This window comes from Scyliorhinus canicula, chromosome 1, assembly GCF_902713615.1.
Source record: "Scyliorhinus canicula chromosome 1, sScyCan1.1, whole genome shotgun sequence".
Classification (NCBI taxonomy): domain Eukaryota; kingdom Metazoa; phylum Chordata; class Chondrichthyes; order Carcharhiniformes; family Scyliorhinidae; genus Scyliorhinus; species Scyliorhinus canicula.
In genome coordinates, this window is record NC_052146.1 from 238,435,919 (window position 1) to 238,454,217 (window position 18,299).

At 48.7% G+C, this 18,299-nt stretch overlaps 1 protein-coding gene across 15 annotated transcripts in view; it reads right to left on the minus strand.

The window, feature by feature from the left end:
* LOC119972713 (echinoderm microtubule-associated protein-like 6) overlaps positions 1-18,299 on the minus strand; it is a 528,500-nt gene that overhangs the window by 148,325 nt on the left and 361,876 nt on the right. For 8 of the 15 annotated variants that reach the window (XR_005462144.1, XR_005462143.1, XM_038809940.1 and 5 more), the window contains 4 exons: positions 16,098-16,224; positions 14,461-14,484; positions 13,504-13,518; positions 9,818-9,826 (listed from right to left, as the gene is read on the minus strand). Coding sequence is in view for 11 of the 15 variants with exons in the window: in XM_038809940.1 (XP_038665868.1) it covers positions 9,818-9,826; positions 13,504-13,518; positions 14,461-14,484; positions 16,098-16,224 (175 nt within the window). In the remaining 4 variants the exon portion in view is untranslated. The remainder of the gene's footprint in view (positions 1-9,817; positions 9,827-13,503; positions 13,519-14,460; positions 14,485-16,097; positions 16,225-18,299) is intronic. The other 7 variants (XR_005462145.1, XM_038809981.1, XM_038809972.1 and 4 more) reach the window with 4 other exon arrangements.

Below are 18,299 nucleotides of genomic sequence, written 5' to 3' on the forward strand. Positions count from 1 at the left end.
GAATTCCCTACAGAAAACAGGTATTACTTTGAAGTTATCAAGTGGTCTAGAGACATTCTTTAGCATGCAGAGAGAGAGAGAGAGAGAGAGAGAGAGACCAAAAATACACATTGAACATACAGTGCAGAAGGAAGCCATTCAGCCCATTGAGTCTGCACAACCCTCTTAAACCCTCAATTCAACCCTACCCCGTAACCTAATAACCCCTCCTAACATTTTTGGTCACTAAGGGCAATTTTATCATAGCCAATCCACCTAACTTGCACGTCTTTGGACTGTAGGAGGAAAACCGGAGCACCGGAGGAAACCCACGCAGACACGGAGAACGTGCAGACTCTGCGCAGACAGTGACCCAGCGGGGAATCGAACCGGGGACCCTGGTGCTGTGAAGCCACAGTGCTATCCACTTATGCTACCGTCCTGCCCACCTTCTTTGTTTGAATGTAGCTCCCAACTAAAAACGTAACCAAAAAACCCAGAGCCACAATGCAGCTTCCAGCTCAAAAAAGTAAAAAACAGAATCACAGCCCATCTCCACCCACAGTGACATCACTGCAGCCATTTGATAAACACACTTTTCTTAAAGGGACCCTCACATGACACTAGATTATTGATTATTGCCAGACAGATTCAAAATTACTTTATTATTAATTCTAGCTCAGTAGTGTGTGCGAACTTCATTTAGTTAATAGTTAGTTTTGATTCAATCTAATGATTGGTGGTTTCATGTCATCAACTTATCACACCATTCTGAATCAAAAGGCAAAGAACAACGCCATATTACCACCAAAGGTAATATGACATCCCTCTGCAGAACTTCCTCACTATCTCTCTCACCCTGAAACCACTTTCTCACTCCTTCTATACCTCTGCAGCCATTTCCTCACTGTGTCTCTCCCCCTGCAGCCACTTCCTCACTGCCTCTCTCCCCCTTCAGCCACTTCCTAACTGCCTCTCTCCCCCTTCAGCCACTTCCTCACTGCCTCTCTCCCCCTTCAGCCACTTCCTCACTGCCTCTCTCCCCCTTCAGCCACTTCCTCACTGCCTCTCTCCCCCTTCAGCCACTTCCTCACTGCCTCTCTCCCCCTTCAGCCACTTCCTCACTGCCTCTCCCCCTGCAGCCACTTCCTCACTGCCTCTCTCCCCCTTCAGCCACTTCCTCACTGCCTCTCTCCCCCTTCAGCCACTTCCTCACTGCCTCTCCCCCTGCAGCCACTTCCTCACTGCCTGTGGTAGTCACCACTGTTTGTATAATACTTGTATTGGAGGTAATACAGTAAGGCTCCTGTACTCCAGGTACGGGGGTAGATCCCTGCCTGCTGGCTCTACCCAGTAGGCAGAGTACAAATGTGTGCTCACCGAGCTGCTCCCTTTTCTGGTAGCAGCTGCAGGAGGCAACACATCTCTGCTTAATAAAGCCTCGATTACTCTCTACTCTCGTCTCGTTGTAATTGATAGTGCATCAATTTATTAAGCAGAGATATGACAGCGATAGAACTACACATAAAGCCAGATCGCCTGCAGCTGCACCTTCAAGTAGACAACGCCGTGTCGGCCTTCGACCACTGGCTAGCTTGCTTCGAAAGCTACCTCAGATCAGCGACTGAACAGCCCTCAAGACGCACAGAAGCTTCAGATCCTGTACTCACGGGTGAGCTCCGAGATTTTCCCCTTACCCGGGATGCGCCCACTTACCCTGAAGCTATGGAGCTTCTAAAAGGACACTATATCCGGCCGATCAACAAACTCTACGCCAGGCACCTCCTATCCACGAGGCAGCAATCCCCAGAGAATCATTAGACAATTTCTGGCGTGCCCTGCACATCCTGGCGAGGAATTGTGATTGCCAGGCAGTTTTGGCCGTGGAATATACAGAACTCTTAATCAGGGACGTTTTTGTTACGGGCATGGAGTCAGCGTACATCCGCCAATGCCTATTAGAAGGGGGTACGCTCGACCTCGCGGCGACCAGGCAACTCGCAAACTCGCTAAAGCCTCCCGTAATGTACAGTCATACGCCCCCGACCGCACGGCGCCCTCATGGACATAGTGGACCCTACCATCGGACACCCCCAGCCAACCCCAAGCCAGCGCCGCTTGGCAGCAGCCAACCCCGGGGGACCCCAAGTGCTATTTCTGCGGGCAGACAAAGCACCGCCGACAACGCTGCCCGGCGCGGAGTGCAACCTGCAAGGCCTGCGGAAAGAAGGGACATTTCGCTGCTGTGTGCCAGGCCCGGTCGATCGCTGCTGTACACAAGCCCAGTGTTCCTGCACCCCCCACGTGCGACCCATGGGCGCCACCATTTCCGTCCCCGCAGACTACGTGCAGCTCACGGGTGCCATCTTCCTCCCAGCAGTCACGTGCGGCCCGCGGGCGCCGCCATCTTTAACGCCACCCGCCATGTGCGCCCCGTGGGCGCCGCCATCTTCGGCGCCATTTTGGACGGCGCTTCAGGACCCCTGCTCGTCGATGACTTCATCGAGCCGTTCATCGCCTGCCACTGCCGCCGACCAGCCCGGGGCCTACCAACACCAGCCGCAGCTCGCCTCCATCACGCTCGACCAGTCCCGGCCGCACAACCTCGCAACCGCGACGACGACGGTGAAAGTCGATGGGCACAAGACATCCTGCCTTCTTGACTTCGGGAGCACGGAAAGCTTCATTCACCCCTCCATGTAAAGGCGCTGCTCCCTCGCAGTACACCCCATCACCCAGAGAATCTCCCTGGCCTCCGGATTCCATTCCGTGGAAATCCGGGGGTACTGCATCGTCACCCTCATCTTCCAGGGTGTAGAGTTCAACAACTTCCGACTCCACGTCCTCCCCAACCACTGCGTACCCTGTTACCTGGCCTGGATTCTAGTGCAACCTCCAAAGCCTAACTCTAAACTTCGGCAGACCCCTACCACCCCTCACCGTATGCGGCGTCACAACCCTTAAGGTCGACCCACCTTCCCGGTTTGCAAACCGCACCCCAGATTGCAAACCCATCGCCACCAGGAGCAGACGGTACAGTGCCCAGGACAGGACCTTCATCAGGTCGAAGGTCAGCGGCTGCTGCAGGAAGGCATTATTGAGGCCAGCAACAGCCCCTGAAGAACCCAATTGGTAGTGGTAAAGACTGGGGAGAAACAGAGGATGGTCATTGACCACAGTCAGACCATCAATCAGTACACGCAGCTCAACGCGTACCCCCTCCCACGCATATCTGACATGGTCAATCAGATTATACAGTACCGGGTTTTTTCGACAGTGGATCTGAAATCTGCCTACCAGCAGCTCCCCATCCACAAGGCGGATCGCCAATACACTGCGTTTGAAGCAGATGGCCATCTTTACCACTTCCTTAGGGTCCCCTTCTGCGTCACTAACGGGGTCTCGGTTTCCCAACGTGAGATGGACCAAATGGTTGACCGGTACGGGCTACAGGCCACCTTCCCGTACCTAGATAATGTCAACTAGATAACCTTGAACGCATGCGCCCCCTCATGGAACTCCCACTCCCCCACTGCCCTGAAACGATGCCTGGGGGTTTTTCTCCTATTATGCCCAGTGGGTCCCAAACTATTCGGACAAGGCCCGCCCACCCATCCACTCCACAGTTTTCCCCCTGACGGCTGAGGCCCGTCAGGCCTTCAACCACATCAAGGATGACATAGCCAAGGCAACGATGCACGCGGTCGACGAAACCCTCCCGTTTCAGGTTGAGAGCGACGTATCGGATGTCACTCTGGCCGCCACCCTCAACCAGGCAGGCAGACCCGTGACATTCCTTTCCCGCACCCTCCATGCCTCCGAAATTTGGCACTCCTCTATCGAAAAGGAGGCCCAAGCCATCGTAGAAGCTGTGCGGCACTGGAGGCATTACTTGGCCGGCAGGAGATTCACTCTCCTCACTGACCAACGATCGGTTGCCTTCATGTTTAATAATAAACAGCGGGGCAAGATCAAAAATGATAAAATCTTGAGGTGGATGACCTACAATTATGAGATTTTGTATCACCCCAGGAAGCTCAACGAGCCACCTGATGCCCTATCCCGAGGTACATTTGCCAGCGCACAAGTGGACCGACTCCGATGGCCTCTGTCACCCAGGCGTCACCCGGTTCTTTCACTTCACAAAGGCCCGCAACCTGCCCGACTCCATTGTGGAGGTCAGGGCTGTCACCAGAGACTGCCAGGTCTGCGCGGAGTGCAAGCTGCACTTCTACCGGCCAGACCGAGCGCATCTGGTGAAGGCCTCCCGCCCCTTTGAATGCCTCAGCATGGACTTCAAAGGGCCCCTCTCCTCCACCGACCGAAACACGTACTTCGTGAACGTTGTCGATGAATACTCCCGATTCCCCTTCGCCATCCCGTGCCCCGATATGACGTCTGCCACCATCATTAAAGCGCTCAACACCATCTTCGCCCTGTTCGGGTTCCCCGCTTACGTCCACAGCGACCGGGGATCCTCCTTTATGTGTGATGAGCTGCATCAGTTCCTGCTCAGCAAGGGCATTGCCTTGAGCAGGACAACCAGCTACAACCCCTGGGAAAACAGGCAGGTGGAGAGGGAGAATGGGACGGTCTGGAAGGCCGTTCTGCTGGCCCTGCGGTCTAAAAATCTCGTGGTCTCCCGCTGGCAGGAGGTCCTCCCTGATGCGCTCCACTCCATCCGATCACTACTCTGCACTGAGACTAATGAAACCCCCCCTGAACGTCTCCTTGCCTTCCCTAGGACGTCCACCTCCGGGTTTACGCTCCCAACGTGGCTGGCAGCTCCAGGACCCGTCCTCCTCTGCAGACACATGCGGATCCACAAGATGGATCCGTTGGTCGAGAGAGTACAACTACTGCACGCGAACCTGCAGTACGCCTATGTGGTGTACCCCGACAGCCGCCAGGACATGGTTTCCCTCAGGGACCTGGCACCAGCTGGATCCCCACACCACCCGACACCCCCCTCCAATTGCCCTGGCGCCATCCACCCTCCCCCCAGTGCACCTCACAACAGCCCCGCCCCAGGACGATCCGTCCTCCCACTGGTTCCACCCGGGGATGACGATGAGGACAACATGCTCCCGGAGTCACAGGCGACCAAGCTGGCACCTGCATCACCACCGGGACCGAGACGCTCACAGCAGAGGATCAAGGCACCCGACCGGCTAAATTTGTAAATTTTCACCAGACTTTAAACCTTACTTTCTCACAAACCTATAAATAGTTTTCCACCAACTCCGCTGGACTCTTTGTTTTTTTAAACGGGGTGAATGTGGTAGTCACCACTGTTTGTATAATACTTGTATTAGAGGTAATATGGTAAGGTCCCTGTACTACAAGTACGGGGGTAGATCCCTGCCTGCTGGCTCCGCCCAGTAGGCAGAGTATAAATGTGTGCGCACACCGTGCTGCTCCCATTTCTGATAGCAGCTGCAGGAGGCCACACATCTCTGCTTAATAAAGCCTCAATTATTCTCTACTCTCGTCTTGTCGTAATTGATAGTGCATCACTGCCGCTCTCCCTTCAGCCGCTTCCTCACTGCCTCTCTCTCCCTCTGCAGCCACTTCCTCACTGCCTCTCTCCCCCTTCAGCCACTTCCTCACTGCCTCTCTCTCCCTTCAGCCACTTCCTCACTGCCTCTCCCCCAGCAGCCGCCTCCTCAGTCTCTTCCACACTACATCTCCTCCAGCTGCCACTACCTCACTCCCCTCACTACCACTTACTCTCCTCCCACCCCCCTGCTGCCACTGTATCTCTCCCTCCCTGCAGCCGCTTCCTCACTGTCTCTCTGCCTACAGCCACCTTCTCAGTGCCTCCCTCCTGCAGCATGTTTTCTCACTGTCTCTCCATACAGCCACTTCCTCACTGACTGTCTCCCTTCATCCACTGCCTTACTCCCCCAGAAACCACTCCCTCATTCCCCCAGAAACCACTCCCTCAGAAACCACTCCCTCACTCCCCCAGAAACCACTCCCTCACTCCCCCAGAAACCACTCCCTCACTCCCCCAGAAACCACTCCCTCACTCCCCCAGAAACCACTCCATCACTGCTCATTCCCCCAGAAACTATTCTCTCACTGCCTCTCTGCCTGCAACCTCTTCCCCAATGCTTCTCTCCCCCTGCAATCGCAGCCTTACTCCCTCTCTGTCCCTGCAGCCACTTACTCACTGCCTCTCTCCCTCTGCAGTCACTTCCTCACTACCCCTGTAGCCACTTCCTCACTGCCTCTCTCCCCCTGCAGCCTTTTCCTCACTGCCTCTCTCCCTCTGCAGCCACTTCCTCACTGCCTCTCTACCCCTGCAGCCTTTTCTTCACTGCCTCTCCCCCTGCACATCGCCTGCAGCCCACCCAAGTGGGACACCCACAGTGGCATCGATAGGGTACCGGATGTGGGCCACAGAGTGTATCGCTGACATGGGTAAGGCCAGCTACCAGTACCGCTGCCGGCTGGGACAAGTGCCGGGGACAGAGGCCCCTGCAGTGCTGGCCACCGACGGGGACGAGTCCAATGCGGGGGGCAGAGTGCAAGGGCAAATGGCTGGAGCCAGGTGCGGGGATGAGGGAGAAGTGATTGGGGGCAGGGGAACATGCAGGTGCAGGGGCCTCAGTGCAGGCTGGGGCCATCATGTAGCTCGGTGGACCTGTTTCGGCAAGGTCCGCATCTCCATTATAGATGGGACCGCCCTTTCCAGATGCCCGACACTCATCTGGATGACTGCTAGTCCCTGGGGTCGGGACTCCCTCCAACTGTCCGTCCCCTCTGGGATTCCTACCTCTACCTGATGTATGGCTGCACCAGATAGTGCCCCAGGAGCCTCTTCACTAAAGTGCACAGAAAGCGCACAGGGGGTGGGCTGCTGATCGGGCTTTGTGGATAGGGCACCAGACCATGGCGGTCGGTATGGGTGCCGGCAGGTGGTGCAGGGTGGTGCTCAGTCACCCTGCAGGTTGTGTGTGGGGTTACAAGTGTATGAGACGGGGGTTGGTGCTAGCGGCACAGTGCTGCCCTGCCTGCACTGAAGAGGTCATGCAATTTGTTCCTGCACTGCTGTCCGGTCTTGGCAGTAGGGCCCATGGCACTCATGATCTCAGCCTCCTTCACACCCCGGGAAACAGAGTGGCCTGCTCTCCTCCAAGGCGTCCTGCAGGGTCTCGAGTTCTGTGGCCGCCAACCCGGGGGGGGCGCTCTTCGTGCTGTCATCTTGTTGGCTGGGGTGAGTGTGTGTGGGGATTATATACTGCTGCAACTTGTCAGCCTTTCGAAGGACACTCCCCACCCTGTCGAATCGGACACCGTTTTTCATTGGAATCGCTCGAATTCCACGTGACGCCAGTGTTAGCCCATTAATGGATCATGAATTACTTTGGGACCTGCACCTATTTAGTTGTCGTAGAAGTCCACCGATTCGGTCCCGACATCAACACTTCCGGCTGAATTCCCCGTTCCTGAGGCTAAGTGTTGGCACTGGGGCAGGATTCGCGGATTTCCACGACAGCAAAACTACCGCCGCACCTGGACTGATTCGGTGACCGTTGAGAGGCGAGAACTGGTGCCATGTGGAACACAATCTATTCCGATGAGGAACGGTCCCAGATTTGCCAGATTCGCAATTGACACTCAGGAGGCTGACAAGCTGCAGCCACATATATACACTTCACTCCATGCAGACAACAAGATAGCAGCGAGGAAAGTGGTACCACGTTACCGGGATGCCAAGCTGGAGACCCTCCTGGACGCCATGGAGGAGAGGCAGGTCATCCCGTACCCCAGCCCAGGAAGCAGGCAGCCAACCGCCGCTGTTCGCTGAGCCTGGGTGCAGGTGGCAGTGGCAGTCACCGCCACCAGTAAGCCTCCCAGACTGGCCAGCAGTGCAGGAAAAAACTGCACGCTTCCTCAGGGGGTGAGTAGGCAGCACTGTGCCCTTGGCACGAACCCCTGTTCAACACACAAATAAACGAATCCCGCCCCACCCCACCAGGAGGCTGGCTGAACCCTCACACTGCACCATAAAAGACACCCATATTGGCCACCATCGCCAGGTGCCCAGAGCACTGAGGACACCAGCTACCCACTGCTGCATGCACGGACCATCTAACACTGTCATTTTCTGTTTCTCTCCCCTAGGAAAAGGCCGCCCATAACCACCGGGAGCGGGAGAAAACTGGAGGGGGATCGTCTGACCTGCAGCCCCATACCACGATAGAAAAGCTGCCCCGGTACATGAAGTGGACATAGGAACTCCTGAGGGGTGGCCGGTCGGCGGACGGGCCGACCCCAGGGACTTGCTGCTGTACAGATGGGTTTTGGGTTCTAGAACGCACAGTCCCACCAATAGTGGAGATGCAGTTGCAGAGCCAGGGACTACATGAAGGGTTGTTGGCGAGCATCCAGCACCTGCAGGTGCAGTTGGAGGAGTCCAACCACGTGCAGGAGCAGGATGTGGTGCTGAACATGCGTGCCAAATAGGCTAACATCGCACAAGTGGCGTCCACAGTGGAGGCCTTGGGCGAGGGTTCTGGCTATGGATCAGCATGTCCAAGGCCTGGGGCATTCTGTGCAGGCACAGGCCGAGGCCCAGGACAGGGCTGCCCTCCCCCAGGCAGCCATGTGCCAAAGCCACCTAGACATTGCAGTGGCGCTTCTAAGCGTGCCCCACTCACAGCAGCCCGTGGCTGAGAATGTTGACGGCATTGCCCAGGTGCTGGACGACGTGGCACAGACACAGAGGGAGATGGCCCAGTCCAAGAGGGAGATGGCGCAGTCACTGACTGATGTGGCACAGACCCAGAATAAAGTGGGACAGTCATAGCATGATGTAGCGCAGTCCCAGATGGACATGGTCCGCTCCCTGTGCTCCATGGCCGTGAGCATACAGGACCTGGTCGCGACCAGAGCGGGCCTCTAGGACTAGCGCCACCAGGGAGCAGGGGTGCCTCAGGGTATAGCTCTACTCGCATCCCCATACCATGGAGTAGCACTTACATTTATTTCATATTTCCAGCATCCACAGTATTTTGCTTTTGTAAACGTAAAAGTAATCACTTCATTGTACTGTGATCACAGTAAGAAGTGTTACAACACCAGGTTAAAGTCACCAGGTTTGAATCACTAGCTTTCGGAGACTGCTCCTTCCTCAGGTGAATGTGTATTGTGATGTAGCTTTGCTCCATTGGCCCCAACAAAGAAATCTTTGGCCATTGCTACTCTTTACCTGATCCCCAACCACCTCTTGTTCCTGAGCTCCCTCCCAAGACTTACCAGGCTGTCAATTCAGTGTCCTTCAGGCTGCCAACCTTTGTAGGCCCCGAGTCAGCAAACTAATTCTTGATATCTATTTTGATAAGTAGCTCTAGCTGATGGGATGTTAATAGGTCTGTCCATTAAAAAAGACAAATCCTTACTGCAACTGCTAAGTAGCTATTCTGCCAGCTTCCTAGCAAGGGAATTTCCCTCACGGATCTTTTAATCTCCCCTTTCGTGTCATCTGTAGTCCCACTAATTAGTGAAAATACTCTTTTCTGCTTTCCTTGTCAAATTTTGAGAACCTCCATTAGTTCCTTACTGAATTTTGTCTGCTCCAGTGAGTGCAGATCAGTTTCAAGTTTCTCATCAATCAATAATAAACAGTGGCTTATAAATACAGGACAGGGGCTGATCGTTGTGATTTTCTACAAATCCAAATTTTCATACTTATCCAAGGAGTAAGGCAACAATTACATGGACACGGAGTTCTTTTTAAATGAAAGTTCAACTGACATACTAGTTCAGTATTACACAACACACCCAGGAAACAAACGATTTAAAACTGTGAATAAAACTAGTGAGTTACCTGGATCCCCTTGTCAGCAGCAAATAATGTCAAGTGGAAAAAAGTAGTATAATTAGGAAAAGCGTATAAGATAACTGAATGCATGCACAAGCACTTTCATCAGTTTAATAAACATTCCTGTGTGGCACAAACCATGCTTCTCAATCATGCCAGCAAATAAAACCAAAAATCAGAGCGCACCAGTCCACAAATTCAGAAGACCCATACCCTGGCATCACCGGGAAAATTCTGTACTAAGCTCCTATAGAATAAGGAGGAAAAAAAGAAGGAAGCTTTGTCAATGCTTCCCAGGAATACTGTGTTCAATTTGCCCTCTATAATAGGTATTTAATAATACTTACTGTAATTGCACTTTCTGGAAAGAAAAATGTTGAACAATACTAAATCTTTAATAACATTCCATTTAAAACATTCAAGAAAATAGCAACTGGTGTTTCTGTTATGACAAGTAATTTTAATCAAAGTAACTGTTCCTTAGGTGTAATTATCTACTTCAACATTAAATTGAAGTGGTTAATTTAATGTCAATAGAGGTACACCATTTTGGTGAAGACCATGCCCATGGAACACTGATTGGTTGGAGACTGTTATTGGCTGGGGATCAGGCTCAATCCTGGAAGAGGAGAAGCTGGAATTCTTTGTGAGGAAGACAGAGTTTTGAAGGACTTTGGGACTGAGATTGATATCTTATATGCTGAGTTGTCTGCCGAGTACATTTGAGAGATCTGCCTTAACATTATCTGCCATTTAATTTGTAATTTATAGATGTAATTGACCACAATTTATCTGTTAATCTCACGTATAATTTATGTTGATATTGGATCTGATTGTTACAGTAAATGTTTTAAAAAGAAAAATATGGTCTATCAGGTTTTCTCTAGAGGTTGTTTGGTTCTTTCATGTTATTGGTCTCCATGGCAATCATAGCAAAATGCCCAATAACGCTGTGCAAATGGCATGCAGAAAGTATGTTGAACCTGTTTGAGGAGGGACACTCTTGCTAGTTGTACAAGTTCACACAAAAAGCTTGTCTTTATCTGTACACTGGGTACACAGTGGATGCACAGCTGTGGATGCACAGCTCCATCTCTCCACAACTTCCCTTAATTTCCTTTGTGCTGTCTAACTGTCCAAGATCTAATATTACATGAGTCATGTAACTTAAGTTTAGGAAGACCATGCAATCATTTTCAGCTTGAACAACTGCTTCCTTGCCATTCTTTCCACTCCCATTTCCAACCAGTCATTCTCAGGGTGATCCAGACTGTGAGTAACATTGTTGCCTTTTTTCACTGCAAGCTGAATTTAAATGTCATACCCTACTTCCAAAACATTTCTCACCTCAGCTCCACAGATGTTTTTATACCTTTATCACCTTAAGATTTGACAATTCTAATGTACATTGTGCTGGTTCCCCATCTATAGTCGAATAAGCTAGGAGTTCCCACCCCTCATCTATCACCTGTCCTACACTCTGTCACCTCCAACCATCAATGGATCTCCAACTTTAATTTCAAAATCTTTGTGTATAGATCCTATCATCTTCTTGTCAAATCCCATCTCGGTGGTCATGTCCAACCCGACCACCACACCTTATCGCTCCATTCCTCCAACACTGGTCTTATTCCCACTTTGTCCACCTTTGGTCGCAGGGCTTTCAGCTGTTTTAGTTCCAATCTTTAGAATACCCTCTCAAGGCCTATATCGAGTGAACGTGGAGAGGACGTTTCCACTAGGATAAACTAGAACCCAAGGACACAACATCAGACTGAAGGGAAGATCCTTTAAAACAGAGATGAGGAGGAATTTCTTTAGCCAGAGGGTGGTGAATCTGTTGGGCTCATTGCCGCAGAAGGCTGTGGAGTCCAAGTCACTGAGTGTCTTTAAGACAGAGATAGATAGATAAATTAATTAGGGGATCAAGGATTATGGGGAGAAAGCAAGAGAATGGGGATGAGAAACACATCAGCCATGATTGAATGGTGGAGCAGACTTGATGGGCTGAATGGCCTAATTCGGCTCCTAAATTTTATGGTCTTGAATCTCTCTCCACGTGGTCAAGTCCCGAACTCCTAGCTCCTTTTCTGACTTAGCATCTGTTTTCTTTACTCATCATTGTGATGTGCCTTAGGGTATTTATTTACATAAAAAACACTATACAAAGGTAAGTTGTTGTTTATAAAGTCCATTTTAATGGGTTCAAGGGTTGGCTAATTACCTATTCAAATTTACAGTGAATAGTTAAATAATGGCTTAGATAAATTGCTGCTTGTACCAGCCCTAGTCTTTCCTTAAGTCATAGCTATTGTCAAATGACCAGCAATAAAAATGCAAAATAAAAGAAAGCTGTTCATAACATAAAGTAAAGCAATCTTCCATGATGAGAGAGTTAGTATGAAGAATAACGTGTCAGCATTTTTACCTGTACGCAAGGTTAATGTGTTTCATGTTGCTAATGGGAAGAGGGAAGAGGAAGCCTTTTTGAGATCAGGTTACAAGCTTCCCTGCAAATCAATTGATATCTCAGACAGACAGCAGTGATTCTCTATTTCAAGAGATAGAAAAGGCTGCTTGGCTATGCAAGGTACTACAGCCAGGTGTGGGAGAGGTCAGTCTCTAAGTGAAGAGATGTAACCTGCAGCCATCTATGGATTCTGGCAGATTCGTCCTGGCATGGCTGGGGAAGAATCATCATCACTGGAACATGATGGTGGATTTAAAGAACTCTCCAAACACTCCGGAATGCATCTGGAGACGGCCACTCAAACTTACCAAATAAAACAGGAATATGGGAATGAAGTTATAGTCCGTTTGCTATGAGAAACTTACCAGCCATGATCGAATCGTGGAGCAGACTTGATGGGCCAATTGGCCTAATTCTGCCCCTGAATCTTATGATCTTGAATCTCTAGGGCAGCACAGTGGTTAGCACAGTTGCTGCACAGCTCCAGGGTCCCAGGTTTGATTCCCGGCTTGGGTCACCGTCTGTGCGGAGTCTGCCTAGTTTCCCCGTGTTTGTGTAGGTTTCCTCTGGGTGCTCCAGTTTCCTCCCACAGTCCAAAGATGTGCAAGTTAGGAGGATTGGCCACGCTAAATTGCCCTTAGTGTCCAAAAAGGTGGGGTGGAGTGACGGGGATAAGGTGGAGTTGCGGGCTTGGGAAGAGTGCTCATTCCAAGGGCCGGTGCAGACTCGATGGGCTGAATGGCCTCCTTCTGCACTGTAAATTCTATGATTCTATAATTGATTCTATATTGCATGAAAAGTACAATGTGTGATAGGTATAAAAATGAATGACCCCTTCTGTACTTTAAGGTATAGGTTGCATACAAAAATTAAATTTCATGTCATCATGAAATTTCATGTGTTAAATTTCATGTAATCATGAAATTTCATGTGTTAAATTTCATGTAACTTTTGGTCATTTGTCACAGCAAACGTTTTAGAATGTGGAGATCTTGTGTCATTCTTTCAGGTGTCAACTAGGAGTTTGAATTGCTTTTTTTAAACGTCATCGGCCAATATGGAAATTGTAACATTATACACAAACTTTAAAAATCATTAAAAACCCAAAAGCACCAAATACTCAATGTCAAAAACAGGATGCATAATACATATTGTTACACATGGAACATTTTTATGATGTCAATACATGCTTTTATTTAATAAATGCATACATTATACTTACTTGACAATTCCCTGCCTCCAAAGGAAAGCAAGTTAAAACATAATACAATGTTAAGTGTTTCTTACCAGCTGTTCAAAACTTTAAAATAATTGCATAATAATTGAGGGTATTAACAGGTTTGTTGCTTTTCAAGCAGTAAATTCACACTCTGATTATATTACTAAACAGATTAGGAAGACAATTTATACCATTTTATTTATCGTATTCATCCTCACACAACCTTATTCAGTAGGGTAGGCAAGACAGCTTAGGTATAGTGTTAGCTGGTGCTCGTAGTATTCAAACCTGCGTCTGCAGGAGTCAGATGCCAACATTTTAATCAGGGTGCTTTGGCTACATTACAAGATAGTTTGATGGCATTATTACTATGTTCATAAGTATTAAAATTTTAACATTGATATAGCTTGACACTTGAAATTCTTTTGAATTTTGTGAAATTAAATGTTGGAAATTTGATACATGCAGATGAAATATGGTTTATTCTATATCAGTGCAGAGAAACAAATTACTGTAGATCTTCTACTTGGATATGACCCCATCACTTTATTCATTGAGTACTGTTTTATATTACAAATGTCAGAGGGTTGTATTCATGCAGTATAATAACTGAAATATTATCACTCAAAATGTGGTCAGCAGACGAATTTGAATGCTGATTGAAGAACAGCAGAAGCAGCAGCATAGACATAATCTAAATGTAGAAAACTATGAACTTTACTGATATCCAATATTCTATAGCATGCAGTAAAGGGGTTAACCACTGCATTACTTTCACATACTACTGTACAGTATTCCATTCAAAGTATTCCATTCAACAGAACAGTCATATCAAAAAGAGTAGACAGATTTGTTGTGAGGGGTGCTCTTTGAATAGAATTCAAATGCAACAATGGAAAAAATATTCAGCTAAGTATATTTTAAATCACATCACAGCAAAAGAGTGATTTAGTAACTGACCTTAAAACTTTTTCATTATAAATACTGTCAATTCATTTAAGCAGCAAAATAAAACAAAACATGATTACCTTCTAATTACCATGGACAAAATTCTTCCAAGACTACTTAAATCTATTTTGTTGGCAAACATTTAAGGTCATTTTTATACAATGTCTGGGAATATTGATCTTATTTCTTCCCCAAAAATCAAAATATATGACACTACCTTATACTTTCTTTGTACAATTAGCATGTATTTTTGAATTTTCTCCTCTTTCCTTTTGTAAGTGCTAATTTGTGTAAGGATATGGTTTCACATGCATGATTTGGTACCTCACCCAATACACCATTCATCATGCATAACCAAGAATACGCATGATGCCAGATTATTCAACTGAGAGGGCATCACAGCCAAAGGCCATCTGATTTTCACAGAAGCAGAATTTCCAACAGAAATCGCTAAGTAACAATTATATTAAAAGGAACTCAGGATGATTTTTCCATCCAGAATCTAGGAATAATAAAAAAATATTTGGAACAGCCTTTTCCAGAACATTTTTTGTTAGAAAGTCATAAAATTTGCAGTGCAGAAGGAGGCCATTCAGCCAATCGAGTCTGCACCGACCCTTGGAAAGAGCACCCTACTTAAGTCCCACGCCTCCACCCTATCCTCTTCATCTCCGTAACCCAACCTAACATTTTTGGACACTAAGGGCAATTTAGAACGGCCAATCCACCTAACCTGCACATCTTTGGACTGTGGGAGGAAACCGGAGTACCCGGAGGAAACCCACGCAGACACGGGGAGAGCGTGCAGACGCCACACAGACAGTGACCCAAGTCGGGAATCGAACCTGGGACCCTGGAGCTGTGAAGCAACTGTGCTAACCACTATGCTATCGTGCTGCCCTAAATGCTTGCTACTTCTACAAATAAGCGTAAAGTGGGAAAGGCATCAAGCATTTCATAAAATCTTGAAATGGAGATTTGTCTCCTCGGTGTCTTGGCCGGCAGAAAGACAGTGTCAAGTGTGCCAACTGATCCAAGAATACTTATAGCTACCAAACAGAACTGGCACATGCAGGGTCAGTGTCAGTTGTGCCTTGAACTTTGTTACACGTCAGTGCAAGCAAGATGGAATGCTAACTTCTTCTCCCCACGGTCCAAAGATGTGCAGGTTAGGTGGATTGGCCACGCTAAATTGCCCCTTAGTGTCCAAAAGGTTAGGTGGGGTTACAGGGTTATGGGGATAGGGTTGGGGTGTGGGCCTCAGTAGGATACTCTTTCCAAGGATTGGTGCAGAATCGATGGACCAAATGGCCTCCTCCTGCACTGTAGAGATTCTATGATTCTATAAAAGGAAGAACCTTGCTTATGTACCTGAAGTAACACAGCATGATTAAGATTACAGTTATTATTTATATTCTACAAGTGTTCAAACCATTACTATATGCAAAATGTGTTATTTAACCTATACTCTTAAGTTTTCTATGCAAAATACAGATGTACATTTTTATGACATTCAGCACTAAGATGAGGAAAATAAATACCTAAACCAAACTGTAACAAAAACAATGAGAATGCTCATTGGCTTTAATAAGATGTAATCAGTACTGCCAATAAAAAGTATTTTCAAAGCAATCTTGTCAATAACGTACCTTTCTTCTGTCGAGACTTCTTTTGGTTGAAGATGTGGCTTTGTGCCTGACATCTCTCTGATACTAACTGCATAGATCTTGGTTGTGTAATCAATGGATTTCTCTCTTGCAACATCACTGTCATACCCTAGAAAAATGCAGATTAATGTTTTTGTTGCAATAGGATTGGAAAAGTATTTATCTTTCATTTTATGTTCAAACAATATTTTTAAATATCCAATTTCTATTACAATTTTGATATAATTAACTATCTAAGATATTATTTATTTACACTCTGAAACCATAGTTTTGACTGCAAGCATTGGTTACATGCAAGAAAAAAGTTGGGGTTGAAGATATGGACAATTAGTTCATGCAGGAATATGGTTTCATGTGCATGATTTGATACCTCACCCAAAGTCGGGGATATGGGTTAGCGACATGGCGGGGACTTGGGAAAATTAAATTTGCCTTGGGTGGGGGGGGGAGGCATGGGAGAGACGAGTAAGGGCAGGAGAACCAACGGAGGGAACCCTCGTCATACGTAGCCAAGAATGTATGTGATGTCAGACTTTTCAATAATAATAATCTTTATTGTCACAAGTAGGCTTACATGAACACTGCAATGAAGTTACTGTGAAAAACAACCCCGAGACACCACATTCTGGTGCATGTGCGGGTACACACGAGGGTGAATTCAGAATGTGCAATTCACCTAACAGCACGTCTTTGGGGACTTGTGGGAGGAAACCAAAGCACGCGGAAAAATAACCACACAGGCACGGGAAGAACGTGCAGACTCTGCACAGACAGTGACCTAAACCGGGAATCGAACCTGGGACCCTGGTGCTGTGAAGCAACAGTGCTAACCACTGTGGTACCGTGCCGCCCATTGTGAGGGCATCACAGGCAAAGGTCACTCGATATAAACACAAGCATTTGAGGCATTTATAATTTTAACAAAAACAAAAACACAATATACAATATTGCAAATGCCCCCCCCCACCCCCAGAACACAAACCCCAGCCAACATGGCTTACACAAACAATGCCACCTTCCCCAGCCACCCCTCCGTTGGTTCTCCTGCCCTTACTCGTCTCTCCCATGCCTCCCTTCCCCCGTCCCCCCTGCTGACAGCTTAATTTTTCTCATAGAAATTGATGAACGGTTGCCACCTCCGAGCAAACCCCAGCAATGAACCCCTCAAGGCAAATTTCATTTTCGCAAGTCCCCGCCATGTCGCTAACCCATACCCCCGACTTTGGGGGTTCCGAGTCCTTCCATCCTAGGTAGGTCCGTCTCCGGGCCGCCAGGGAGACCAAGGCCAGGACGTCGGCCTTGCTCACCCCTTGGGCTCCCGGATCTTCCGACACACCAAAGTGCGCCACCTCTACACTCGGCTCTACCTTCACTTGTAAGACCTCTGACATGACGTCAGCAAATCCTTGCCTGAAACCCCTCAGACTCGGACATGCACAAAACATATGGACATAGGGACCCCCCCGTGCAGCGCCCACACCTAATCCTCCACCTCCTCAAAGAACCTGCTCATCCGGGCCACAGTCATGTATGCCCTGTGGACCACCTTAAACTGCATAAGGCTGAGCCTGGCGCACGATGAGGATGCATTAACTCTCCTCAGGGCCTCCTCCCATAACCCGACCTCCAAATCCCCACCCAGCTCAGCTTCCCACTTTCTCTTCACCTACCCTATTGGGGCTCCCTCCCACTCCATGAGCTCCTTATAGATCGCTGAGACATTCCTCTCTCCTCCTCTTGTTCTCAACACCACCCTGCAGTCCCCTTTGCGGCAGGTGCGGGAAGGTCGAAACCTGCCTCCGCACAAAATCCCTCATGTGCAGATACTGGAACTCATTCCCATCTGGCAATTCAAAATCCTCCTCCAGCTCCTCCAAGCTCGGGAAACCCTCATCAATAAAGAGATCCCCAAATCTCTCGATCCCTACCCGCTGCCACATCTAAAACCCCAGTCCAGCCCCATCCCCGGAGTGAACCGGTCTTATCACATATCGGTTCCCACGCCGACGCTCCCTCGAACCACATGTGCTGCCTCCACTGTCCCCACACCCTCAGGGCTGCCACTACTACTGGGCTTGTGGAGTACCGAGCCGGCAAGAACGGCAGAGGTGCCGTTATCAATGCCCCAAGCTCGTGTCCGTACATGATGCTGCCTCCATCCATTCCCAAACCGACCCTTCCCCC